The sequence below is a fragment of the Nansenia antarctica genome, assembly GCF_963989245.1.
Source record: "Nansenia antarctica genome assembly, chromosome: 7".
In the NCBI taxonomy this organism is placed as follows: domain Eukaryota; kingdom Metazoa; phylum Chordata; class Actinopteri; order Argentiniformes; family Microstomatidae; genus Nansenia; species Nansenia antarctica.
Genome location: NC_137677.1, coordinates 61,100,390 through 61,127,889, shown reverse-complemented (window position 1 = coordinate 61,127,889; position 27,500 = coordinate 61,100,390). Strand labels below are relative to the sequence as shown.

The 27,500-nt window shown below is 43.2% G+C and overlaps 4 protein-coding genes across 4 annotated transcripts in view; 2 read left to right on the top strand and 2 right to left on the bottom strand.

Moving 5' to 3' along the window:
- The window catches only part of tex30 (testis expressed 30), a gene marked incomplete at both ends in the record, with an annotated part of 6,279 nt that extends 5,085 nt beyond the window's left edge, over window positions 1–1,194 (top strand). Inside the window, one exon of the mRNA XM_080536991.1 lies at window positions 966–1,194. Coding sequence (XP_080393117.1) covers window positions 966–1,194 — 229 coding nt within the window. The remainder of the gene's footprint in view (window positions 1–965) is intronic.
- Window positions 1,195–2,130: 936 nt separating this feature from the next.
- LOC308162850 (uncharacterized protein) lies at window positions 2,131–4,682 on the top strand (the record flags this gene model as incomplete). Its single annotated transcript, XM_080536990.1, has 5 exons — window positions 2,131–2,163; window positions 3,270–3,439; window positions 3,638–3,690; window positions 3,841–4,070; window positions 4,325–4,682. Exons 1-5 carry the CDS (start codon window positions 2,135–2,137, stop codon window positions 4,680–4,682), a joined length of 840 nt encoding a protein of 279 aa, XP_080393116.1. The 5' UTR covers window positions 2,131–2,134.
- A 3,912-nt stretch (window positions 4,683–8,594) lies between these two features.
- slc10a2 (solute carrier family 10 member 2) lies at window positions 8,595–14,905 on the bottom strand (the record flags this gene model as incomplete). The annotated part of the gene is made up of 6 exons (XM_080536989.1): window positions 8,595–8,776; window positions 9,237–9,394; window positions 10,920–11,095; window positions 12,088–12,176; window positions 13,033–13,151; window positions 14,517–14,905. 6 exons carry the CDS (start codon window positions 14,903–14,905, stop codon window positions 8,595–8,597), a joined length of 1,113 nt encoding a protein of 370 aa, XP_080393115.1.
- A 2,384-nt stretch (window positions 14,906–17,289) lies between these two features.
- Window positions 17,290–23,805, bottom strand: gtpbp8 (GTP binding protein 8; the record flags this gene model as incomplete). Its single annotated transcript, XM_080536988.1, has 6 exons — window positions 17,290–17,383; window positions 19,810–19,928; window positions 21,012–21,111; window positions 21,577–21,707; window positions 22,252–22,350; window positions 23,479–23,805. The coding sequence occupies 6 exons, from the start codon at window positions 23,803–23,805 to the stop codon at window positions 17,290–17,292; spliced, it is 870 nt and encodes a 289-aa protein (XP_080393114.1).
- Window positions 23,806–27,500: the final 3,695 nt, after the last annotated feature.

The window sequence follows — 27,500 nt, the reverse complement described above, 5'->3', positions numbered from 1 at the left end:
ATGCTCCTTATGGAGTTCCCTTTTGAACGTGCACACACACACAGCCTACATGCATTTGCACACGCATACAGTGGTGTAGTCTAGTTTCTTTCTAGTGGGTATACTGTGATTTTTTCCTCCCAGCCGCATATCGTTCATTTCGGAACTCCATAAAAAATACATCTGCGCTCCCTGTCTAACGTTATATATATATATATATATATATATATATATATATATATATATATAAATTACATGTTATAAGGCTGATATGTGCATGATAGTGCTGCATTTTGACATATTTCATGTCGCATCTCCCCCCTTTGATGGTATATGACGCTATAGTCAGTCCCAATGGTCCAAAATTCAAGTGCTTCGTAACACAGGCAGGGTGAATTTTATGAATGAAAGTTCTGTCACAAAACGCCTCACACATTTTTAAGTGGGTATATGGAAATCCTTGGCCTTTCCTAGTGGGTATACGGCGTAGTCCTGCGTATCACGTAGACTACACCACTGCGCATACATGCTGACTAGAAATCCAAATCACTCCTGTGCTGTCCACTCTCACTCTCTAAGCAGACACAGTAACTCCACAGCATCAGCACATAACCGTCGCCTGTTTGAGAACCCTGAATGGAATGCTGAAATATGTGCGCACAACACACACTTGTATCTTTTCTCTCACCGTCATATCTGGGGCGGGGTGAATGTTAAGTCATACTGGACAGTTGTTACTGTATATAATGTTTCATGTGTCTTTTTTTTTTAATCTTAATCTTTATTCTATGATTCAATTGTGACTATGTTGTTGTTGTTTGTGGTGTGAGCTCCCCGTAACAAATTAATCTCCCCCCTCAGGGATCAATAAAGTACCTGTCTGTTTTGTCTAAAGAGCAGCTTGTAGATATAGTTGGGCTGGCTGCCATTGCACGGTTGTAGAACCTCTCCTGACCCCCGCTATAATAACCAATGCCACTCCTCAGGGTGTTTTTCCGGGGCGTCCTGGTCAACCTGGCCCCTCTCTACCAGGACATCCTGACCCTCCTGGCAGAGGTGTCCCAGGCCCACCCCATGCCCTTCCTCAGAGACGGCAGCCTTCCTCAGGACATGGCTGACTTCCTGGGCCCCTCAGACGCCGCTGTGCTGCAGACGGAGCTGGACAAGTTCGTTCCGCAAAGTGTCCACAAAGGGAAAAACAATTACTACTTGTAAGTTCCCTTAATGTGTCATACCTGAACTATATCATTGCATTACTGTATGATATTGCATCTCATATCATTGCAATCTGCACAGCTTTTTGCACTACCGTTCTACAGCAGCGCGACTGGTCCCGCTATACTACTACTACTACTACTACTCATTTACTTGATTCTGTTATTGTTAGTTTGCATTATGCTGCTATCGCTGCTATTGTTGAGTTGTTGACTTTGTTGTTTTGATATTCTGCTGCTATGCCAATGTCGAATAAACCTGAACCCAAGGTTTTTACTCTGTGTGCCCGTACAGTTATGTAATAAAAGCAATTCTGATTCTGATGTGGCACAGGCCTGTCCAAGAGGGGCAGGGGACGTTGGGGAAGAAGGGGAAGAAGAAGAAGAAGCTGCCACAGGCTGGATCCAAGAAGGAGAAGACGGCCAAAGTGGACCTGGGAACTGCAGTCTTACGTCAAACACCACGTGTTTCAGGTAGATGACCGTGACATGTTTTTTTTCTGCTCTCCTGGGAATTCCACTTCAGGGGGCTATGCTATTGACTCCAGTGTGTTAGGAAGAATAAATCAAGCTCAGCATTAGTAATTCAAGGTTACATATTTGTCCCTTATCTCGTCTGGTTGGCCTATATGTTCTGTTTCGTACATTTGACAAGCACAGTACTCCCCTTACAGGTCGCGTCAATCGATTAGCCACGGAGGCCTGGCTTAAACAAATCTGTGATGGGGTCATAGAGGTAGGTCTGGATGTTGTCAGCATGTCAATGATAAATGTCTATTTTTTATTTATTTTTATTTTTATTATCACAAAATGCTAATTTCTGTTAGCTATTTGGTTAGCGTTGCTGTTACCGTCCTGATAGATTTGTCCTTTGAACTCCCCTCTTGCAGGTGCCAACAGAACAAGATCTGTCCTCTTTACCGACTTGGGTGCGCAGCATAATGCAACGTGTCCGCAAAGTGAACGAGAAGTAATCATCTTAAGTTCCCATAATGTATCATACCTGAACTATATCATTGCATACTGTATGATATTGCATCTCATATCATTGCAATCTGCACAGCTTTTTGCACTACTGTTCGACAGCAGCACGACTGGTCCCGCTATACTACTACTACTACTACTCATTTACTTGATTCTATTCTTGTTTAGGGCTGCAACTAACGATTATTTTGGTAGTCGACTAATCTGTCGATTATTTTTTCGATTAGTCGTGTTGCTTCGCTGCACGTAAATGGCGACGCAGAAGCATAAATCCGGCTTAACTAGCTATCTAACCTAACGTTACGCCAAGCTACAGCTGCTCACAGAGCTAGTTGATTGGCTAGCTAGCATTGCTGGCTAGACTACAGACAGCTCACGTTAGTAGGCTACGCTTGGCGCTGTTTATCTTACAGACAGCTCGCTGGTGGACTCAACATAATTGAAATAGCATTCACTTATCAAGCATCATTTATGATCATCCACCATGACTACCTGGTATTTTAATAGTGACCACCCCTCACTTCATTTCATCTCGTGTTCTCCTGGCTTCAACATGGAAAACCCCTGCTACGTAACGTTACAAGCACCTCTGTCTGTCACACGCGTGCCACAGGGCAAATAAATTAATAGCACAAACGCTCATAGCATGTACATGAGACGTTGTTTTCCAACATGTAACAGTAAAGCTAACATAAACATTACGACCCTAAGAATATAACGTTAGCCAGTTGGCTAAAACTTACCCAGCTGATTGTTGCATGGCTCCCGTTTTATTTTATTTTTTTTCCCGTATTTTTTTTTTTCGTTTTTTTTTAATACGTTTTTAATACGATGCGTCGACACTAAAATTCCACGTCGACAAGTTTTTATGATCGACGTCGTCGATTATGTCGACTAATCGTTGCAGCCCTATTCTTGTTAGTTTGCATTATGCTGCTATTGTTGCTATCGCTGCTATTGTTGAGTTGTTGACTTTGTTGTTTTTATATTCTGCTGCTATGCCAATGTCGAATGAACCTGAACCCAAGATTTTTACTTTGTGTACCCGTACAGTTATGTAATAAAAGCAATTCTGATTCTGATGTGGCACAGGCGGGTCCCGTTCGGGAGACGCATGGACGCATGGACGTTGGAGAAGAAGGGGGAAGAAGCCCCAGATGACGCCCCAGAAGAAGCCCCAGATGACGCCCCAGAAGAAGCCCCAGAAGAAGCCCCAGATGACGCCCCAGAAGAAGCCCCAGATGACGCCCCAGGTGTTTCAGGTAGATGACCGTGATGTTTTTTTTCTGCTCTCCTGGGAATTCCACTTCAGGGGGCCATGCTGTTGACTCCAGTGTGTTAGGAAGAATAAATCAAGCTCAGCATTAGTAATTCAAAGTGACATATTTGTCCCTTATCTCGCCCGGTTGGCCTATATGTTCTGTTTCGTAAATTTGACAAGCACAGTACTCCCCTAACAGGTCCTGTCTCTGGATTTGACATGAAGGCCTGGCTTAAACAAAGAGTCACAGAGGTAGGTCTGGATGTTGTCAGCATGTCAATGATAAATGTCTCTTTTTTTTTCTTCTTTTTTTTATCACAAAATGTTAATTTCAGTTAGCTATTTGGTTAGCGTTGCTGTTACCGTCCTGATAGATTTGTCCTTTGAACTGCCTTCCTGCAGGTGCCAACAGAACGAGAGCTGTCCTCTTCACCGGGTAGCTCTGTGATTGGTCAGAAGAGGTGGTTCCGAAAGCAGGTGACATCCGCAACGACCTTCAGCAGAATGGCCACCCGGCTACAGGAAGTGATGCAATGGTGCAAAAGCAGGAAGCTGCGGCAGGAGAGGGGCCGTCTGGCGTTCCTTCACCTGAAGTGCCAAAGGATGAGACGCATTGAGGCAGCAGGCTACAGGTACATGGAATCTAATATAGAAAGATTTTTTTCAACAGTCTTTTTACAATTTATATCCCCTTTATAGCCCTTCATAAGTATTGAACAGACGACATGTTTTTTCTTATTTTAGCTCCATCTTCCAACAGTTTGGATTTTAAATAAATCAGGCAAATGTATTTGTATAGCACTTTTTACATGTCGAGTGTAAGTGCAAGCCAAGGAATCTTTTTTAAAAATTATAATGTGTTTTGGTTTATTCTTGGTCTTTCCAGTGTGATAAGGAGACCGATGACCTACAAACAGGAAGTCAGTTGGGCCCTGTCACTCTGCAGTGCACCCCCTAAAACCGGTCAGTCCCTGAGGACGCTGCGGGATAACGCTCACCCCAGGGTTGGCTGTCAGTCAGTCAGGACTCAATTGAGACAAAACAGGAAGTGGTCACAAAGACACAGGAAGAGGAGGGTATTTCCAACTCAAACAGACCCAACAAGTCAAACAGATCCACCTGAGGTGGCTGAAATGAGTGTTGCTCAGTCATCTCATACAAACATAAGCATGAACTCATCTATGACCCCAACTCTGAACCCTGAGAATGATGAAATCGATGATATTTTTTCCGGTGTGTTTTGAGACTGAATTGGTTCTTAGCATTTTTTGTTTTAATATGTTAATGCCTATCTGAGGAGATGAACAAAGCTGTATATAATTTAATCTGAACGTGCATAAGAACAGCAACTCTTGTCATAGTTCTACGAAAAATACCAATTGTATTAAAATCTGAACTTGTTGAAACTAAGCAATTTCTCTAATGCAATCCATGTGTTCTCATACTTTATTTGAGTCAATATTCAAATTGTAATGCAATAATGTGATACGCAATTGCATTTACATGTTCTAGTAAACACATCCGCTTTGTAGCTGACAAAATTCAAATGTTCATTCTAATGTGAAAATGACTATGCAATCCCAAAATAGCATATTCATTTGCCACTTTTGCCTGCGTTATTTGAGTCAATATTCAAATTGTAATGCAATAATGTGATTAGCAATTGCATTTATATGTTCTAGGAAACACATCCGCTCATTAGAATTGCATTTGAATTTGAATATTGTCTGAAAGAATGCATGCAAAAGTGGAACATGCAAATGCAATCTCAAATTGCATTAACATTTGAATTTAGTCCACTATATGCTTCCATAAGCAAGCCGTGTTGCCAGATAGGGCTACTTTTGGTCACACTGGACGGGTGGATTCGGCAGCTTTTAGACTGGTTGGGCTGGAAATTGTCAATTCCATCTGGCAACCCTGGTAGCAAAATATTTGCATACGTATCTGGTAGCCTACTGGTACTTTCAAATCGTATTATTATTATTATTATTATTATTATTATTAATAATTACAATTTACAATACAAATACAACAATTGGGGGTCCCTCAAAGAAAATGTGGGCGCACTGCGCGCGCACAACATCAACCTCCAAGGCTTGATTCTGACCCAGGAAAAACCCTGGTATGTACTGTATAACATGATAGCCATCTATGAGCAATGCACTGTATATAAGATGACCACGGGTCTTTCTGCTGCTGACCAAGGGGTTGAGTTCACTTGATGAGGCCCAATTTTGTTTTAGACTCTGTAGGCTACTGTATTTGTTTATTAAGACTTAAAACAAGAGAAATTCAGATAATATATCTTATCAAATGTTCCAATTATTTTCATTTCTTGTGCTGGTTTAAAATTGCAGGAAACTAGCACAAATAATTGTGGGGGAGATTCTGATTCTGATTGATTCTGATTCTGATTAACAACAGTAATAATGTAGTAATACTATAATAATGCAGAAATAACACTTCCATAAGGCAGTAATAACACTGTACTTAATACAGTAATATAGTAAGTAAATACTATGTTCTTTTTTTTCATTTCTCTTTTTTTCCCCACTATTCTTTTTCCCTTAGTATGATATATCATTATCATACTAAGGAAAAAATGAATAAAGTGAAAAAAAAATCAATATTTTGTTTATTTTTTCACTTTATTCTTGTTTTCCTTAGTACGATAATAATATCATACTATACTATATCATACTATCATACTAAGGAAAAAGTGAATGAAGTGAAACATTTCGATAGTATGATATAGTATAATATATTATTGTCATACTAAGGAAAAAATTAATGAAGTGAAAAAATAACATAGTATACTATGTTCTTTTTGTCTTTTTTCACTTCATTCTTTTTTTCCTTAGTATGATATGTAGTGATAATGCATTAATAACACTATCATGTTGTGGTGATAATGTATTAATAACACTATAATATTGTAGTATTAATGCATTAATAACACTATAATGGTATAGTGATATGTATTAATAGCACTATAATACTGTAATGCAGTAATTGATTGCAGTATTAAACTGTTATACCACTGTAATAACACAGTAATAATGTAGTCATGACACAGTAATAATGCAGTAATAACACAATCATAATGCAGTAATAACACTTTAATAACGCAGTAATAACACTGTACTTAATACAGTAAGTATAGTATACTATGTTCTTTTATTTCATTTGTCTTTTTTCACTTTATTCTTTTTTTCCTTAGTATGATAGTATAGTATGATATATTATTATCTTACTAAGGGAAAAAAGAATAAAGTGAAAAATAGAACATAGTATACTATTCTTTTTTTTCATTTTTTCCCACTTTATTCTTTTTTTGTTATTACGATAATAATATCATACTATACTATATCATACTATCATACTAAGGAAAAAACGAATGAAGTGAAAAAAATTGAAAAAAAGAACATATATACTATGTTCTTTTTTTTCATTTTTCATTTTTTTTCACTTTATTCTTTGTACACATCTATGCATGTATACAAATGTATGTATGAATGTTTGTATGTATAGGTGCAACTCAAAAAATTAGAATATCGTGCAAAAGTCCATTAATTTCAGTAATTCAACTTAAAGGGTTAAACTTAAATATTATATAGACTCATTGCATTGTACATATGCATGATTATACTTTTCAGAGGGCTGACATTTCTGTATTTAAAATCCTTTTCTTATTGATTTCATGTAATATTAAACATTTCGGAGATATTTAATTTGAGGTTTTCATAAGCTGTAAGCCATAATCATCAAATTTATAACAAATAAAGGCTTTAAATATCTCGCTTTGCATGTAATGAGTCTATATAATATCTAAGTTAAGTTGAATTACTGAAATAAATGAACTTTTGCACGATATTCAAATTTTTTGAGTTGCACCTGTATGTATGAATGTATGTATGTACAATGAACGACATTTTAGAATATGGGTGAACTATCCCTCTACTACCAGTTTGCCTACCAGCACACAGCAGCGGCCCCCAAACCCCCCCCGCCCTCCCCCGTCAAGGCTAATGAATCTTAGTGATCTGTTTTTGTGTCTGCAAAACTTGACCTCTGACCATGTATACTTGCTACGCTGTTGCTAAGCTATATTTGCGTTGTCCTTTCAATGAACGGGAACAATCTGTTTGGTCGAGAGATTTCAGAAGATTGGTGCTTCATGTCTCCATGTACAAGAGATACAGTTTGTAATCTTTAATATGCATTTGGACAAAAAACATACATGATGGCTGGTACACATACAGTATAAATATCAAAACATAACATGGGTTTACATATTTGAGACAACTCAATTTGACTGTACAATTTCTGAAAGTTCTTTGCTCAGAAAGACATTCTAATCAATGGAGGGTGGGTCATGTTACGGTCAGTATTTGAAAATGCTCCAAAAAGATAATGGAAAAAAACCAAAACATCGATACAGTTATATAGAGTTATACTCATGCATATAGACAATTTCTACCATCTACTGATTTAAAATGTAGACAAAAACAAAGTGTTCCTTGCATCAGTCAGGATGACTATGGAATAATGGTATCGCCACAATTCTTGAGTCTTAACATAAACCATATCATAACAATGGGCCACATCTCAAAGATCATGAAATAACGTGTACAATTACATACAATAATATGTGTGTCACTTGTATCCTACAAGACAAACTAATAACTTAATATTCATATATACATCGGCACATTTTCAAGGTTTTCGCATAATCTTGTAGTTCTGATAGGAGTGACTAAGCAGAAATGTGTTTGGTAAAGCAGGAATCTTCTGTGTCCTCGCTGGAGATAAAGAGACGAAACCCTGGCTACACCATAAAGCTCCCAACCCCTCCGTCACTACGACACATCAGCCCTCGCCTCGGAGATGTTTACATTATTGTTGTGAAGTGAAGTTCAGTACAGGCAGGATCAGCTCAGGACTCATTCATGACCTAAGATGTTCTCCTGCATCATTCATTTAGCATACAGGACATTACAGTAAAGCTTCACAGAAACATCTCCCATGTCGGGAGTAACGGCCAAGACTTAAGTGTAATGCACACCCCCAGCCTGTAGAGGTCACTGTGTGTGTGTGTGTGTGTGTAATGTGGTTGGCTGCTGACTGTCCGAGGCCTGAGGCCCAGCAGATCCTCACAGCTGGGTGGCCTTGCCCTTGCCGCCGGTGTTGCCGTTCTCGTCACACTCAAAGCCCTCGTTCTTCAAGGCGAACTCTGGGTTCTCTTTGGTAGGGCTCACCTCCACGTCGCCCCCCGCCTCCTCGCTGTCCGTCAGAGCCGAACGACTACGGCATTTCCTCTTATAGATCTGGTAACCTGCAGATGAGAGGACAACAACGCAGGTTACACCCTCTGTGTTTAGGGTTCAAACCATTCTGTGTGTGAGCATTATTAGTAGTATTATTATTAGGGTTAGGGTTAGTATAATTATTATTATTTGGAATTTAGGCCTGACCAATGTTTCTATGCAAGAAGAACTAATAATTAGTTGCTGATAAAATATGAACTGCAAATCCATTTGTTTGTTACATTTACTGTACATGCACACTTATGAATATTTCTATGACAGAGATCATGATAAATTCATGTCTTTAAAATCAATCAATGTCTTTTTGAACTTGGACCTTGTTGCACAACCAATTGCCCCCTGGACCAAATAAAGTTGAAACTTGAACTTGAACGACGATTCTATGATTTCTATAAGAAGGGTTGAACATGACAACTGTTTGATTGTGTTGATACCACGATGCATCTGTTATCAGTGTGAACGCCTCACCTCCCACTCCTATGATGGCCAACAGCAGCTGAAAGATGCTGTAGATGAGGGGGAAGGCGAACATGACCTCCAGCTCTTCAGCGGAGAAGGACAGTTGCACAATGGTGCTGCACAGCTGAGAGTTCTGGAAGCCTGTCTCCAGGGCGATGGTGCGACATCTAAACACAAACCACACAACAACAAGGACTTGGGTTCCATGGATTGCCAGACCATATTGATTGTAAGTTGTTATTGTAGAGGGCCTTGCTCTGTGTAATCTACATTTTTGGAAAAAAGGTTTCTAAAAGGGTTCTTAATTTGCCCGCTTGAAGAACATAGTAGAACATTCAATGTAGAACCTTCTGTGAAGAGGGTTCTATATGGAGCCCAAAAGAGGTCTACATTTAACCCAAAAGGGTTTTTCAAAGGGTTCCCCTACTTTACTTTACTTTACTAAAGTGCTTCACAGTACATCTGGTAGCATGCATCATAAAAGACTGCAAGTAAACAGCCAACAAGTAAAATATAATTCATACAATGTAAACAAGCACTTCACAAAAGCAATAAAACAAATGATAAAATAATTAAATCAATACAGATATCAGAAACAGTGTAGCAATGTGACAATGCAATACAATAAAGTGGATTGTCGGCTTTGTTAGGTTGGTAGCTATAGGAAATGGTCTGGTTTTACAGTGTTAATGCCAATATTATTCTTAGGCTGCGTTCGTGACAAGTCAGAAATTCTGAACATCCAAGTTAAAATGAACGCAAGTTATTTGCGTAGAGTTTCCTATTGGTTGACTCTGATACTCTCCAAGGAGTCAACTCTGAAGTCTGAAATGTCTGAGTTTCCTAGTTCCGATAATGTCATGAAGGCAGCATTAAGACTGGACTTATGCAACACATCATACATAATGGAGTGATTCTTTATCGAAAACACAACACAATACAACTCACACATGTAGATATACCCCGTTCATGTTAATTCATGTTAATTCATCCTGGACTGTTAACACTATCTATAATGTTTCATTCTTATGTCTATTTTATTACTTAAGTATTGTACTATTTAATAATTTTTTATTTGTATCATATTATTATTATTACTTTATTTTTTTGCTGCTGTTTGTAATGAGAGCTTCTGTAAGGCCTTAATTTCCCTTCAGGGATCAATAAAGCCTACCTACCTACCTACCTACCTACCTGCCTGCCTACCTACCTACCTACCTGCCTACCTACCTACCTACCTTCCTACCTACCTACCTACCTACCTACCTACCTACCTACCTACCTTCCTACCTACCTACCTACCTTCCTACCTACCTACCTACCTTCCTACCTACCTACCTACCTACCTACCTACCTACCTTCCTACCTACCTACCTACCTACCTACCTACCTACCTACCTACCTACCTACCTACCTACCTACCTACCTTCCTACCTTCCTACCTACCTACCTTCCTACCTACCTACCTACCTACCTACCTTCCTACCTACCTACCTACCTACCTACCTACCTACCTACCTACCTACCTTCCTACCTACCTACCTACCTACCTACCTACCTTCCTACCTTCCTACCTACCTACCTACCTACCTAGCTACCTACCTACCTACCTTCCTACCTACCTACCTACCTACCTACCTACCTACTTTAAACCATCAAGGACAGCCCAGTGAAGTTGTGTGTGAGTGTTACCTGTGCCAAGGTTGCCCCACAAAGCGGGCCAGCAGGAAGCCCAGGCTGAAGCCCACCAGGGGGTAGATGGCTCCGATGATCCAGAGCGAGGGAGAGATGGTCCACGAAGACTGATACAGAACCCCTCCTATCACCGCGATGACGACTATGAGGAGGATACCCACGATGGAACCCACCTACAACACACACACACAGGGAGAGAGAGAGAGAGAGAGAGAGAGAGAGAGAGAGAGAGAGAGAGAGAGAAAGAGAGAGACAGACACAGAGAGAGAGAGACAGAGAGGGACAGAGAGAGAGAGACAGAGAGAGAGAGAGAGAGTGAGAGAGAGAGAGAAAGAGAGAGAGGGAGAGAGAGAGAGGGAGAGAGAGAGAGAGAGAGAGGGAGAGAGAGAGAGGGAGAGAGAGAGGGAGAGAGGGAGAGAGAGAGAGAGAGAGAGGGAGAGAGAGAGAGAGAGAGAGGGAGAGAGAGAGAGGGAGAGAGAGAGAGAGAGAAAGAGAAGGGTAACATGTCAGAGAAAAGCTCCCAAACCTTACACAATCATCTTGATAAATCATATCCCAGAACAGAAACAGCAATGATGGCCAACCCCAATGTTACCCCCCAATATATACAATACACTGTATTGACAATGTATACAATATACAATGTGTATTGACTGGTAAATGCTTTGTACCGGCAAGCTTTAACAGTATGTAACTGATGCAAAATAAATCTTTACAAAATCTTCTAGCATTATAACCGCCAATGGCCCACACATCGATTAACTTTTCCTTGCGATGACTGATGGATAAATGATTCACTTACTTAGACAAATATATTTGTTCTGAATCGCTTTGTATGAAGGCGTCTGCTCAATGCCAAATGGTAAACGGACTGCACTTATATATAGCGCCTTTTTTGCTGCTCCAAAGCGCTTTACAACGGCCTGTCATTCACCCATTCACACACACATTCACACACCAATGGCGGCAAGCTGCCATGCAAGGCGCTGGCTGGCCCACTCACTGGGAGCAATTTTGGGTTCGTTCAGTGTCTTGCCCAAGGACACTTCGACATGTGGTCAGCCGGGGCTCGAACCACCAATCTGCCAACCTTGTGATCATTCGAGGATCGTTAGACATTGCCAAAAATGCCATGGAAATATAAAGGGTTTTCTTTTTCACTCACCTTGAGGATTTTCTTGGCTGCTTTTGGCCACCGGTGTTTGACGTACATCCCCAGAGCTACGGGGATCAGGAGGGACACCAGAGTGATGCCTGGGGACAGAGACACAGCGTTCACATTACTCAACACAAGGTCCTACGCTTCATTGTGTACAGCACTGAACACTTACTGTCTGCTGTTACATTTGCAGTTCTTACTTGTACTGTCATATGGGATCTGTATATGGAGTTATAGCATTCGCTTAGCTATATTGTGGGTAGAAGATCTATCATGGGTTATAATGTTTGTACCTATACTTTGGTAGAGGATCTATAATGGGGTGTAATGTTTGTATCTATACTGGTAGAAGATATATCATGGGTTAGAATGTTTGTACCTATACGTTGGTAGAAGATCTATAATGGGTTATCATGTTTGTACCTATACTCTGGTAGAGGATCTATAATGGGTTAGAATGTTTGTACCTATACTCTGGTAGAAGATCTATAATGGGTTAGAATGTTTGTACCTCTACTCTGGTAGAAGATCTATAATGGGTTGTAATGTTTGTACCTATACTGTGGTGGAAGATCTATAATGGGTTGTAATGTGTGTACCTATACTCTGGTAGAAGATCTATCATGGGTTGTAATGTTTGTACCTATACTGTGGTGGAAGATCTATAATGGGTTGTAATGTGTGTACCTATACTCTGGTAGAAGATCTATCATGGGTTGTAATGTTTGTACCTATACTGTGGTGGAAGATCTATAATGGGTTGTAATGTGTGTACCTATACTCTGGTAGAAGATCTATCATGGGTTGTAATGTGTGTACCTATACTGTGGTGGAAGATCTATCATGGGTTATAATGTTTGTACCTATACTGTCGTAGGGGATCTATAATGGGTTGTAATGTTTGTACCTCTACTCTGGTAGAAGATCTATCATGGGTTGTAATGTTTGTACCTATGCTGTCGTAGGGGATCTGGATGCTGTCTGAGGCGGTCCAGACGGAGGTGTAGATGAGGAGACAGAGAGGCATCATGCCAAGTGCCAGGATAGAGGAGCAGGCGGTCATGCTGATGCTGCATGGGGACACAAACAGCGTTGATATTGGGACACAAACAGCGTCGATATTGTGACACAAACATCCTCGTATACTTGAAGGGGAGAAGTTAAAAAAAAAATCGTTTTAACGATTAAAGTGAAAAAGGAGTAGCAAATGTACATCATGTGCTTTCCCTCTTGTCAGAATGAATGTGACGCATCAAACACATTGATCATCACATCCACCATAACCATAACCCTGTTTTCAGCCATATTTCCCTTCGGTTCTATGACACGCGTACTTGTCTTTGAAACAGGGGTAGGGCCAGGAAGCATAACTAGCATTTCCTCTGAGCAAAAGCCGGTCAAATCATTTAAGCTTGATTTAGTTCACCTGTCACAACTCCTAGAAGAGAAATGGCCAAACTCTAACCACTTTTAAAACCAGGCTCAAAACATTCTTGTTCTGTGACGCATACACTTAAATCAGTCACTCTGCAGATTGTTTTAATTGTTCTTTTTCTTCTTTTATTTTTATTTGAGCTGTTTAAACTTTTTTATTAAGAACTGTTTTAACTGTTTTCAACTTAAACGTATTAAAGATTGTTTTTAATACTAATTTACTTTAATATAGAATGTCTTTCAATGTATTATGTAAAGCACTTTGCCTTTTGTAGGGGAAATGTGCCATACAAATAAACTTGACTTGACAATGAAACCAATGGGATAGTCTCAGACGGTGCGCACCTTATACACTTATGTATTACCCCCCAGGCCTGCCTCCCACTCCCACCCCCTTCCTCTCCACTCCTGCCTGCCCTCTGACTCCATCTTCTGCCTTAAAGACCCATCTCTTCAGACTATACCTTACCTATCCCTCCTAAGACCTCTTTTAACCCCTGTACTTTAAATAAAATGTACACAGAAATACAATTTTTTTTAAATCTTAAAAATCTAAAAACAAGTAATGTAAATGATCCGGCCTGCCCTAGTCTCACCTGAGGTCCATGTCCCTAACCCTAGTCTCACCTGAGGCCCATGTCCCTAACCCTAGTCTCACCTGAGGCCCATGTCCCTGCCCTAGTCTCTCACCTGAGGCCCATGTCCCTGCCCTAGTCTCTCACCTGAGGCCCATGTCCCTAACCCTAGTCTCACCTGAGGTCCATGTCCCTGCCCTAGTCTCTCACCTGAGGCCCATGTCCCTGCCCTAGTCTCTCACCTGAGGCCCATGTCCCTAACCCTAGTCTCACCTGAGGTCCATGTCCCTGCCCTAGTCTCACCTGAGGCCCATGTCCCTAACCCTAGTCTCACCTGAGGTCCATGTCCCTGCCCTAGTCTCACCTGAGGCCCATGTCCCTGCCCTAGTCTCACCTGAGGTCCATGTCGCTCTGCCCTAGTCTCACCTGAGGTCCATGTCCCCGTCCAGCCAGTAGGCGATGATGTTGGAGCTGGAGCCTCCGGGACAGCATCCCATAATGATGATGACGATGGCCTGAACGGGCATGACGTTGAAGGCCAGCGACAGGGCGAAGGCGGTGAAGGGCATGATGCCGAACTGGCACAGGAAGCCGATGAAGATGCCCCAGGGCTTCTTGATGTGTCCCCAGAGCTTGGGGGCCTCCACCGTGCAGCCCATGGCGAACATCACCATGGCGAGCATGACCGTGAGGACCGTGCTCATGACGATGCTCAGGATCTCGTTGAAGTTGTCCGGCTCGACCAGGCAGTCGGTTGCGACACACACCGTGGCGTTGGCGTGGCAGGTGGTGGGGGGCGCCGTGGTTGTGGCCATTGTGGAGAAGAAGGAAGGTTAAAAAAAAAAAAAGAGCAAAACAAAATAACCCAAGAGAGGAGAATTCCAAAGTGCGACAGGAGCGGAGATGGGATGGTGTTCCTTGCCGTTCGTTGAGTTGCAGGTTCTTAGAACTCCAGGTGAGAACTCCCTCCGGTTCTCCTTCTCCTGTATCCACGGCGACAAGGGCGGCACTGAGACAGACCACCTGTCTCCTCCTTCTTTAATACCTAGCTACCTGTGGCAAGAAAATCAGAGAAAATCAAAAATTAACTTGTGCCAAACCATTTTATGAGGTCAGTGTCCAAATGTAAAAGGGATATGAAAGGCCATGTCATTGTTTCAACTTCAGGTTCAATAAATATGATTGCCCCATCTTCTTTTATCACTCTTTCCCTCTTAAATGTTTATAATCCTCTTTCCCGGCAAGGCTGTGCAACATCATTGCAGCTGGTCGCCTCGCACCACCAAAGGGATGATGCCTACCTGTGCCCGGCACGAGGTCTTTCCTGTGTGCGTCACAATCAGTGTTCCCTGTGGGACAGTAAAAAGAAAAGGATGGTAAAACTGTAAAAGGCCTCTGATGTTGTGGGCCCACTGCTGGAATGTACTATGACTGCCACAGACAGAGACCAATGTTTTTTATTTATTTATTTAACCTTTATTTAACCAGGAGGTCCCTTGAGATTAAACTACATTTTTCGAGGGAGACCTGGCCAAGATAGCACACCAGTACAGATACATGGTTACAAAATGTAGTTAAATGTTAGTTAGCCTACATTTTAAAAGCCCCAGGTCCCTGCAAGGCTGGGTCAGTGAAGCACAGAGTCAACACAGTCAACACGCATGATCATCTAATATATCATATATATACCATTTAATGTATGTCATTGTCATCTTTAAGTGGGAAAGACCTTTAGCAATGACAAGAAATAACACAGAAACTATTATTCAATTACAAAGTACCTCTCAGAAAACACAAAAGGCCTTGACTAAATTAGACTACATTCGCTAAGGATTACTTACATACCTTTTTGTATCAGCAGCAAGAATTGACGTTTCATAAGTGTGCTTAAACAAATCCTTGAACATGTGAGGATACTGTAGGCCTATCACTAGGTAGTTATGTTACAGTACAGTTCAACACAGTCTAAAGAAGGTCGCTATCTTTCACTCAACTGCTATTCAGCGTCACAACGGAGAAAATGATGTGTGCTTTTAAACTTCATGTACGGTATATCTTCCTTCTTGCATTCAGTCACTCATTGAATACTGAGGGAAATGTTTAACACAACCCTCACCTTTGGGGCCAAAGTTGTAAAACAGCCAACACCCGTGTGTCTTTTATGTTTTATTACAAAAATAAAAACCCAAACAATTCATACTCTCACAGTGTCAACACAAACAGCAGTCTGTTTACAGTACATAGTTGAAATAACCATGGTGAAGATGGTCAATTCAGGTCAGGGTGTTTGGTTTCTTTCCCCCGGACTGTTACCAGTTCCAGTGCATTGTGGGTCCTTGAGGAATACTCCAACGGAGGAAAAGCAGCTGCCTACTTTCCTATGCTGGTTAAGGGAGCCAAACAAAGCCTGGTGTAGTGACTGATCTGGGGCCAGTACTGATCCCTTTCCCTGGAGTTTGTTCAGGTTCCAGTTCAATGACCATGTCCATTAGTGTCCACTTACAGAGGGAGGGGGGAAAAGCTGTTCTGAGATCAGCTCTCGGTAATACTTCAAACCCACAGGTATGTCAACCAAGTTGCTGTTGATACGGTCGTTGTTATTAATGTGAGCAGTAGCCCGTCGACAAGGGATTATCCAAACAAACTGACGCCCAGATATCGGCTTTATCCTGCTGGATAGGAGGTCAAAAGACTGACAATGTACCAGCAAACCAGGCCAGATTATCCACTGATCTCTGCTTTTGATCTGTTTTTTTTCTTCTAGTTTAACAACTGATATCAACCTCCGTCCATACGTAGTGTAGGGCCCTGGGGATGGACAGCTGCAATGACAATGATTCAACCATATTAGGCTTACTGGCAAACACTTTTTCAGCTGTTTGCAATAAACAAAGTAGACAAGAACACTTTAAATAGTTCAATAAAACTAATATTACCATGGTTTTTTATCCAAATTCAACACAGAATGCTACTTATGAATCACTACTGCAGTCTCAAAAGAGAGCAGAAAGAGGAAGCTATCAGCAGCTGCCGCCAGATCCTGAGGAGGCAAGTGGTGAAAAACCCTTGAATGACTGAAAAACACCTGCAGCAAGACTTGGTTTCAGTTTGCACAGTAAGGCGCTGATCCCAGGTCAGTTCTCAAGCTGTGCTCCAGGGTGTTCAGTCCCAGGGAGGGGTAAAGGGGGCTGTTCCAGGGTCAGCTTGGAACAGCAGTGTCTCCCAGCTGGATGTTCCCCGTTACGTGGGCAATGAAACACCGGAGGAGATAGACCCCTGAAAACTGGAGAGAGCTGGAGAGGGGGAGAGAATGAGAGAAAGAGAGAGAGGGGGGGACGACGGGATGATAGAGAGGGAGAAAGAGAGAGACAGAGGAAGAGAGAGAGACACCGGGGGGGTGACAGAGAGAGAGAATGAGAGAAAGCGCGAGAGAGAGAGGGGAGGGGACGATAGAGAAAGAGAGAGAGTGAGAGAAAGAAAGAGAGACGGGGGGCGATAGCGAGAGAGAGAGAGAGAGAGAGAGAGCAAGAGAGGGTAAAGTAGTTAAAGAGCTGCTTCAGAAGGCCTGTACAGTAGACACACACCAGATCAGTGAAACAGTTGCGCAAGTGACTCTCGTCTCTAAGTGTACGTGTGAAGCTCCACAACTCAGAGTGTGAGTGAGCAGGCCCTTGTATATGACCTGTTATAAAAAATGGAAAAAAAAGGGCCCATTAAATGTAGTTAGTGTATCAGTACAGTGGTATGTGCAAGGCTGTGTGTGCAGAAGTCATCTCATTCGGCCTTATTACAAAACACATTATTATTGAGACATGCGACATCCGACATTTGACCTCCACGTAATGTTACGGGACGCAGAAATCTCAAGGCCTCAGGCCCATCGAGCGGCACACACACACGGGCGTGCCCGTACACACTCCACCTACAGTAGTGGATCCAAGGTCAGTGATTAAAAGGGATGCCATGTTCATTCAGATCTTTATTACGCTGAGACAGACCTTTTCCCAAAAACGGATGTTTGTTTGTGGTGCGGGTGGAAAGCCAGTGAGATGTACAGAAAGACTTGTGTAAGGTAGGGAGGTGAAAGAGATAGGGAAAGTTAGATCTTTACCTTTTCTTTTGACTGTTTTCCCCTGATTTTATATTCATTCTATGCTTGTATATGTTTTTCTATATGTTTTTTTTATTTTCACTTTATGTTCTTATTCCTGTTGTAAAGCAATTTGAGCTGCATTTATTGTATGAAAGGTGCTATATAAATAAAGCTTTACTTACTTACACTTGTTTTGCGTTACTGACCGTGTATCATCATTCGACATGTTAACTCTCCCTCCTAAAGACCTCATCCCCACTATACACCCCCCCCTGCAGTTTCTGTACTATAACAAAACAAGAAAAAGGTATTTCTTCCTTCTTCTAGCATTATGACTGCCAATGGCCCGTAGTCCTAGCATTAGATGACTATTTCTAATGATGACTGATGGTTAGATGATTCACTTACTTAGACAAATGTCGCTCTGGATAAAGGCCTCTGCTAAATGCCCAAAATGTAAATGTATGTAATGTACCTGCACCAATGAAATGTAGCCCACCTGTGCATAACTAACCTACAGTATAACTAACCTACAGTACAAGCATTTACATTGACATTTTGGGCATTTAGCAGACGCTTTTATCCAAAATGACAAATACATTCGTCTCAGTAAGTGAATCATCAATCCATGACCCCCCCCCCACCCCACCACCGCCCCCGGTGTGTGTGTGCCAACCTGTCCCATCTCAAGTCTTTCTTATCTGATCACTGATAGCCATCTAAGCCAACTCTGGGTGCTCTCCTAATCCATGTACTTTCTCTTCCATTAGATACCCAAAAAAAAACAAGAGATCAGTTCCAGGTTCGATATGCCGGAGCACTCTTTCTGGGAAACACTGAAGAGAAGTACAGATTTGGGCATGTTGCACATCCTTCACCCACTATGGTGGGTTTCCTATCATTCATATGGCTTAGATTGCACGTTGCTTCTTGGTGCACAACTACTGCACATCGCCCTCAGTCTGCAGATCAACACACAGGCATACGTTACATTGGTTTGCATGGCGTACATAACCAGTCAAATGCCCTCAAGCTGTTTCACAGTTCCACTTAAGGTAGGAATCAGGCACTACTGTATATCCACTGTATATCCACTGTATATCCTGCATGTAAGCAGTGTGCAGCAGCACTTCCTACCTGTAGATACTGTACGACAAGGCTACGAGCATCAGAGGTGACATTGGTCTAGACATGTGATTGGTCCAGACATGTGATTGGTCTAGACATGTGATTGACAGTGACGTTGTCGTGCCCAGGGTGGGCCAAGCTCTCACCAAGACAAGTCTGGGACCAATTCTGCTGTCTTGGAGTGGCAATGTGCATGAGTATATAAGGCATTGGTACTTGCATAACTAAAACCACAACAATACAATGAAAACGTCATGTGTATAATGCTGCCTTTACCGATTGTTGCGTGTGAGTGTGTACCAAAAGTGTGCACCTGAGTGTGTGCATCTGAAAGTGGATATGTGTGTGTGTACACGTGAGTATGTACATGTGTGTGTGTGTGTGTGTGTGTGTGTACACGTGAGTATGTACATGTGTGTGTGTGTGTGTGTGTGTGTGTGTGTGTACACGTGAGTATGTACATGTGTGTGTGTGTGTGGCTGATCATGTGACTCTCACCTGACCAGGAAGGGCTGGGGGAAACACCCCGTAGTTTGGGTCTTTATAGTTTCCTGAAGTTGCAGCAGGTTACTCAACAGCGCCCCCTGTCGACTCCTGTCAATCTTGGTCACAACAATCTGCAGACAGAGAGAGAGAGAGAGAGAGAGCAAATGAGGCCGCTGCTACAGTTAGTTTAAAACACTACTAGATCCCATATGGAATGGAATGGAATGGAATGGAATGGAATGGACTTTATTTGTCATTGCTACAGTACAGGTACCAAACAACGAAATTTAGGAGGGGTGGCTCCCCTGGTGTTAGGAAAGGATTTTTTTTTTTTTTTTAGAAAAAGCATAAAAGCATAAAATCACATATTCTGCCATCTACTGGCGGGTTTGGGACACTACAATCTATTGAAACTATTACTGATGAGTGCAGGTCATTCGACACCTATAATAAGCTCACAAAAGAGATGAATTGATTAATTATTAATTAATAGATTAATGAAGCTTGGCTAATGAAGCTTGTATCTATCCCGTTCTACAAGATTCCACAAATCTAAATCTCCATTTTAAAAACACAACAGTCATCCTATGTGTATGCATCAATCTGCCTTTAGAAAATAAATAAATATACATTTTATATTTTTTTCTTCTAATGTTTTTCCTTTCCATTTTCCTTCTCTGCGTTTAAGACTGCATTGACACAACCTTAGTTATGGTCAAAGTGCTTAATAACCTTAAAGCATGAATAATTAACCCAGGACAGCATTAAGTATAGAGCCACTCAATAACGCCTTCAGCCAGGAGGGTAGGATAGGAAGGGACGGAGGTTTTAAATAGCTGAGAGGGACAAGACGGGAGAGCTGAACATTACTCTGCTCACGTGACACGGAGGGGGAAAGGAAAGGTTTTAGTACGTGAAAGGCAGTGAAAAAGAGAGCCGATGAGATTCTGTGTACCTCACAGACACGATATTATTCGGGCCCAGTGACTGTGAGCTGGGAATGACAATAATGGCGATCCATGTCATGGGAGTGAAGTAGCAGTGATGGGATGGTAAATGGTAAATGGTAAATGGACTGAACTTATATAGCGCCTTTTTTGCTGCTCCAAGGCTGCTCCAAAGCGCTTTACAACGGCCTCTCATTCACCCATTCACACACACATTCACACACCAATGGCGGTCTGGTGATGAGGACAGAAGTCGGCGTGTCTCACCGCGTACGGCCGGCGGAATTCCTCACACATCTCCACGGCGACCATGTCTGACTGTAGGAGACCGACGCTGCCGTCCACCAATAGGAAGGTCCTCACTAGACTGACAAGGCAGAGTGGGGGAAGAAGGGCCGTGTTAACATCTGTGTGATGTCGGTGTGAATACACACACACACACACACACACACACACACACACACACACTCATACACACACACACACACACACACACACACACACACACAGACACACACACAAACACAAACATCTGTATGACGGACACATAACAAACCATCCCCACCGACCCCCCCCCTCCACACACACACACACACACACACACACACACACACACACACACACACACACACACACAAACATCTGTATGACGGACACATAACACACCACCCCCACCGACCCCCCCCCCCCCTCCACACACACACACACACACATACCACAAAAATCTGTATGACGGATGCATAACACACCACCCCCACCAACCCCCCCTCACACACACACACACACAACACACACCCCCCAACGAGTCATAGTGAAACATTGAAAGCCTTACTTGCTCCTGGTGTCCAGGTAGGGCTCCACCATGTCCACAAAGTCCTTAGGAGACTTGTGTCCGTAGCCCGGCATGTCCACCAGAGTGAAAGCCTTGCCCACTTTGAAGAAGTTCATCTTCCTTGTGTGGCCCTGTGACGCACACAGGGTGTTAGAGGAGTGGACCGTGTAGGAGGGTTAGGCTGATAGGAACAGTTGTGTGGAATGTCGTAGGAGTGTTCATAAAGGAACAGTGAGGTACTGTCGTGTAAAGGGTTCAAGGGTACTTTATTTGTCACATGCACAGAAATACAAAGTAAAACATGCAGTGAAATGAAATGGGACTAGACACTCAACACTGTACACTGTGCCAGAAAAGAAAGAGACAATAGTAACAATAAAAGGACATGAGGGACATAAAGTGCTGAACATAAAGTGCTGTGCAAGTAGCAATAGTGTCCTGCGCTATAAAAATACAATTTTAAAAAGGACCTTAGACTGTGAAAAAGCTTGACCGGATGCCAGTGAAGAGCCAGATTACATACATAGGTCGTATCAGAGCACCAATATTTCTCCAGGGGAAAAAAAATACTTAGAACATGACTAAGCTAAAAACAGACCCCTGTATCAGCCGTATTCCTAAAGGCTAGGCCGAGGTCATAGAAGACTGGACCACGCCTGTGTCGAGGCTACTCACCGGGGTTTTGGAGGTCCGGACTTCCACGTCAGGAGCCAATGAGAACAGAGCTCTGATCAGAGAAGACTTGCCCACGTTGCTCCTGCCGATGAAACACACCTGGCAACACAACACACCCAACAACACTACGATCATTAACCAATGAAGCCAATCTGGCAACACAAACACTCGGGGGGGGGGGGGGGGGGGGGAAACGACCACCATTAAAACCAATGAAACCAACCTGGCAACTCCACAAGAGGAAAAAGTATGAATGAATGGAACAGATTTAAAACCATTGTACTATAACGCAATACCAGCATTGACACATACTAGCATTGGAGCTCATTAACATTGATAAAACCCCCCCCAAGTCACTTTGCGTTGAGTTGAGTTGTATCAATGTGGTCGACACGGGACCTGTAATGACTAGATAACAGAGTGTTTACTAATGTGAGGCTGAGTGGACTGGTGAAGGTCAAAGGTCAGTGTGTCTGTGTGCCAGTGTGTCTGTGTTGACATGTGAAGACTCCGTCGTTGGTGCTGGTGTGTGTGGTAGCGTAATATCCCTGAGGTCTCGGGGGACAGGGGTCCATCAGTGCTACTGGGTCCATCCGTCTCTCACACACAAGATGGATGGATGACAGCCCTTTCCCCCCGTGGGCCTGGGGATAAATCACACTGACACACACACGTGTGCACGCATGGAGTTCTTCATATTCACGCACGCGCACACACACACACACACAATCTCTCTCCCTCTCACTCACATGCACATGCACATGCACATGCGCACACACACACACACACACACACACACACACACACAATCACACTCTCTCTCTCTCTCTCTCTCACTCACGTGCACACACACACACACACACACACACACACACACACACACACACACACACACACACACACAGATGGTGAGCACTGCAGTAACTAAAACCATGTGTGAGCCTTCTGCCCTCTCCACACAACGTTCCATGTGGAGCCTGGGGGCCTGGGGGGCCGATCTAAATCATCACCAAGGTTACGGCCCTGCTAATTCATCAGGCCCAGTCCAACGTTCACTTAAACCATAAACCATTCATCATCTGCCCATTCAAATATGGATGAGGCCAAAGAAGTGGATAGTCATTACTTCTGACATTTCCATGTACACACACACACACGCACACGCACACGCACACACACGCACGCACACACGCACACGCACACGCACACGCACACACGCACACGCACCTCTGGCTGGTTGAGCGAGGGTGCATGATCCATCCTCACTGCGGAGGTGTGGTAGTCTATCCTGTGCGCAGGGGAGGGGGTGAAGAGCTTCTCCGCCCGGGCTATGTCCTCCAGGCTGGGCTGGAAGATCTGGAACGGCCCCCTGTCCACGGAGGCGGCCAGACGGCTCTCCAGCTCAGAGAAGGGGAACAGCAGGCCCTGGAGCTTCCTCTGGGAGAGCTGGGAAGCCTTCTGGATGGAGGCCAGGTTGTGGTAGTAACTCTGGTGGGTCACAGTCCGAAATAGAGTCCTAGGCTGCAGCCATAGCCGCAGGCTCCGGTACAACATCTTCTTCTCAAGACTGTTGTCTTCAGCTCCGATGCTGTATTCTATAAAAGAGCGATGTGGTAAGTATTAGGATAATACAGGGTATATACAGGAATCTTGAGGTTAATTTCAATACCTTTCTAAGACTTTTTAAAGACCTTGTCAATATTAACAGCTGTAACCGTTTACATCAGTGACACCTTTAACTTAACAGTTTTAGTTTGCAATAGACTAGACCACTATCATACAACACAATTTCCGGTTCATCTTTGTTTTTTTTAATAAAACTAATAAATTCACGAACTTTTACTAAAAGTTTTTAGGACTCAAACTCTTTGGACAGAGTCTAATTCAGAAAAATACCTACAAAATTCAAGACCTCATAAAATCGTGATAAGACTTTTTAATACTTGATACTTGATTTTTCTAAAATTGATTGATCAACTTTTAATACTTATCAAGACACCGCGGACACCCTGATAAAAGAGCGTCGTGGTAAGTATTAGGAGAATAGGTACAGAATTAAAAAAAGATACTCACAAAGTGATTTGAGGTGGCCGATTCCGTATCAAGGCAAGTCGTCAACAATCAACAGACTGATGACACAAATGCATCAATGCTGGGTGAGATACAGGCAGGATTGCTTCAGTAATGCTCATTAAATACGAGTCATACCGAGATAAAGGCTGTTGTTGACTAACCTTGGTGGAAGCAGAGATGGTAACTGTAGAATCACTGTAAAGATATGCAGCGTAGCCTGGTTTTACTATCACAACCCCATTTCCTTGAAACGCTAACTTTTTTTACAAAGTTGATCCGATAACTTGCATCTTTGCCGACCATCTACGTGTGTTTTAAAGTGAAGACAGAGGATATACTGACGACAAAATCAGAAGACACACTGCGACCCGTCAAATTTCTGTTCCACGTCCTCCATGCTGGATTGCAAGTGTCACATCAAAATACATCCGACTGGAACCAAAAGCTAATACCATGGTACCGCCATGAAAAAGGCCCCTCTATTCAACCTCAGAGTGTAGTGACTTTGGAATCTATTATAATAGTTACTTTACCTCAAACTTCATGTCATTACAGAAATATTTCTCAACTTTGGCCTTTCAAGAAATAACGCATTGAATAGGTCATGTACAATTAGGCCATCGACTTACAGTGTAAATGTTACGGTACATGTGGGAATACGGTACATGTGGGAAAACTAGGGTTAGGGTTAGGTGCTAGGCTGACTTGGTACATGCTGGCATGTCTAACCCTAACCCTAACCCTAACTCTAGCACCCTAGCACCCTAGTTTAACCCTAACCCTAGTTTTCCCACATCTACCGTATTCCCACATGTACCGTAACATAAACATCAACACTCTAGCGTACAGTACAGAGGGAAGTAGGGCCAGTTGATTCACGATGAGAAGATCATCTAGGCTTCTTTTGAAAAGGTTTACGAGCACTTTAAGTGCACCCTTTTGGCCAATGCTGCATTCTTCCCGTTGACACATGGCTGTCTGCGGACCCTCCCTATGATAACGATATACGGCCTACATTCTTCAGATCGGCCTACTCAGAATCTTGGAAGAGAACTTCCCCCTTTCGGTATCTGAGGTAAAGTTGGAGCTGTCACATATATCCTACGTCACCCTTTGGAAGAGGATTACGGGGGATTAAAAGACTGACATGTACATGCAGCTGGCCAAGGAAATGTAGCACGATGTCATCGTAAATTTGAATCTAGGAGGTGGCAGTGATAAGAGTGACTCATGCAGACCTCTCCCTCCCCACTTCTCTGCATTCCTTTAGATTCAGACTCCCAGACGGATGGAGTTTCCTGGACGGAATACATATGAATGTTAGTTTTCCAGGTGTCTGGAAGGGCCTGCTTGTCTGCTTGTGAGGACGTATAGCTCAGGGGTTGTGGGGATACTGCACAAGTGGAACCCAAGTCAGACCCCCCAACATTTGCAGGGGCGATTATGGTCGTAGAGAAAAGATAAACAGTACAGTTTTGGAATACCGAGACTCTCAGGACCAACGTGGTCAAAGAAAGGTCAAATTGAAGTGACTTGAGAGAGTTGCATAATCATAATACAATAGATAGGCTCCAACATACCAAAAAAAAGACTAGATATTGAGCTGACTACTATTCAAGAGATGTATTTATAGTTTGACCCGGTCGTTTTGTGTTAGTTTGTTTGACAGTTTGAACTTCAAGACACTGGTCTCAAAGAAAAACAACCCCCTCTCCGTCGAGCCCCTCTGTGATTGAGTTATGTTCCTTTCGGCCACTAGGTGGCAGTGTTGACCGCTGAATACCCCCCCCCCCCCTACAGTCGAATGGCAAACACCAACATCACCCTTCACCTGGTACTGTCCTCCCTATCCTCCCATTCACTTCACAACCGCCCCGAGTTCATTCCACACTTCCACACTAGTGATTCATACCACACTACCTAGGATAACATGTTGAAATCCTCCTCTTGATATTTTTCCTTCATTCAATCACAGAAAGCTATCTTCACAACGATATCGTTGTTGTGTCATTTCACTCATCACCCCACTAAGTGAATCTCACTCAGTGAATCTAGAACGGGACACACTCCCCCCCACACGACACAACGCAACCCTGTGAAACCTTAAGAAATAGAAACTAAAAAAAATTAACAGTTAAACAAGTCGTTCGTTCTGACCTCTGCGGGCTACTTAGTAAATGAGAGAGCGAGTGCTTCATTATTTCACAAAGAGAAGCGGAGAGAAGATGATGATGGTCTTTGTGACATTCCGGCAGGAGTGATGACCACCCAGCACAGCCTGATGGGATAGTTTATAGACAACTGTTATTACCCCCTCAAAATGACCGACGGCCATTTATATGGCTTCTAATACAATAGAGCGCCGGGCGAATTCATTAAACCCCAAAACCACACATTCCCAGGGTCTTAAAGAGGCACTTACGGGGGAATAGGACGACAGTGAGAGATATACAGCGGTGCGGGGCAGAGAGAGGGGAAGGGGGGAGGGATGGAAAGGGCAGGGGGGAGGATGGAGGATGGAGAGAGAGGCCCTGGCTAGCTGGCTCACTCATGACTGTCACCCCGGGAGGGATGGGAGGGAGAAAAGGAGGGAAGGAGGGAGGGATGAGAGGACAAGAGGGACGGAGGCCCCTCCCTGGATAGCACTGCCTCTCTTATGACTTTCCCCCTGGGAGGGATGGGGGGGAGGAAAGGAGGGAGGGACCGGGGGGGGTGAGAGGACAAGAGGAGGGAGGCCCTGGCTAGCTGCCTCTCTTATGACTCTCACCCCGGGAGGGGACGGGCTAACTGGCTCACTGTCACCTCATCCTTCACGGTGAGCCACAGGATCAAATGCCAGGCCAATCAATCGTCCCAAAGCAGACATGTAATAGCAGGGGCCATCATGGCCTTTAGCTCCCCGGGGAACATATCAATAAAATAAAAAAAGGGAATCATAAAAAATGAATTGTCCCCCAACAACCTGCCAACCCCGCTATCAACCTAGCTTCTCCTCTTTATAACCTCTCTCTCTCTCCTCTCTCTCTCTCTCCTCTCTCTCTCTCTCTCTCTCTCTCTCTCTCCTCTCTCTCACTCTCTCTCTCTCTCCCTCGCTCTTCATCTCTCTATCTCCCTCCCACGCTATCAACCTCTCCTCTCCTCTTTATAACCCACTCTTGTCTGTCTCTCTCTCTCTC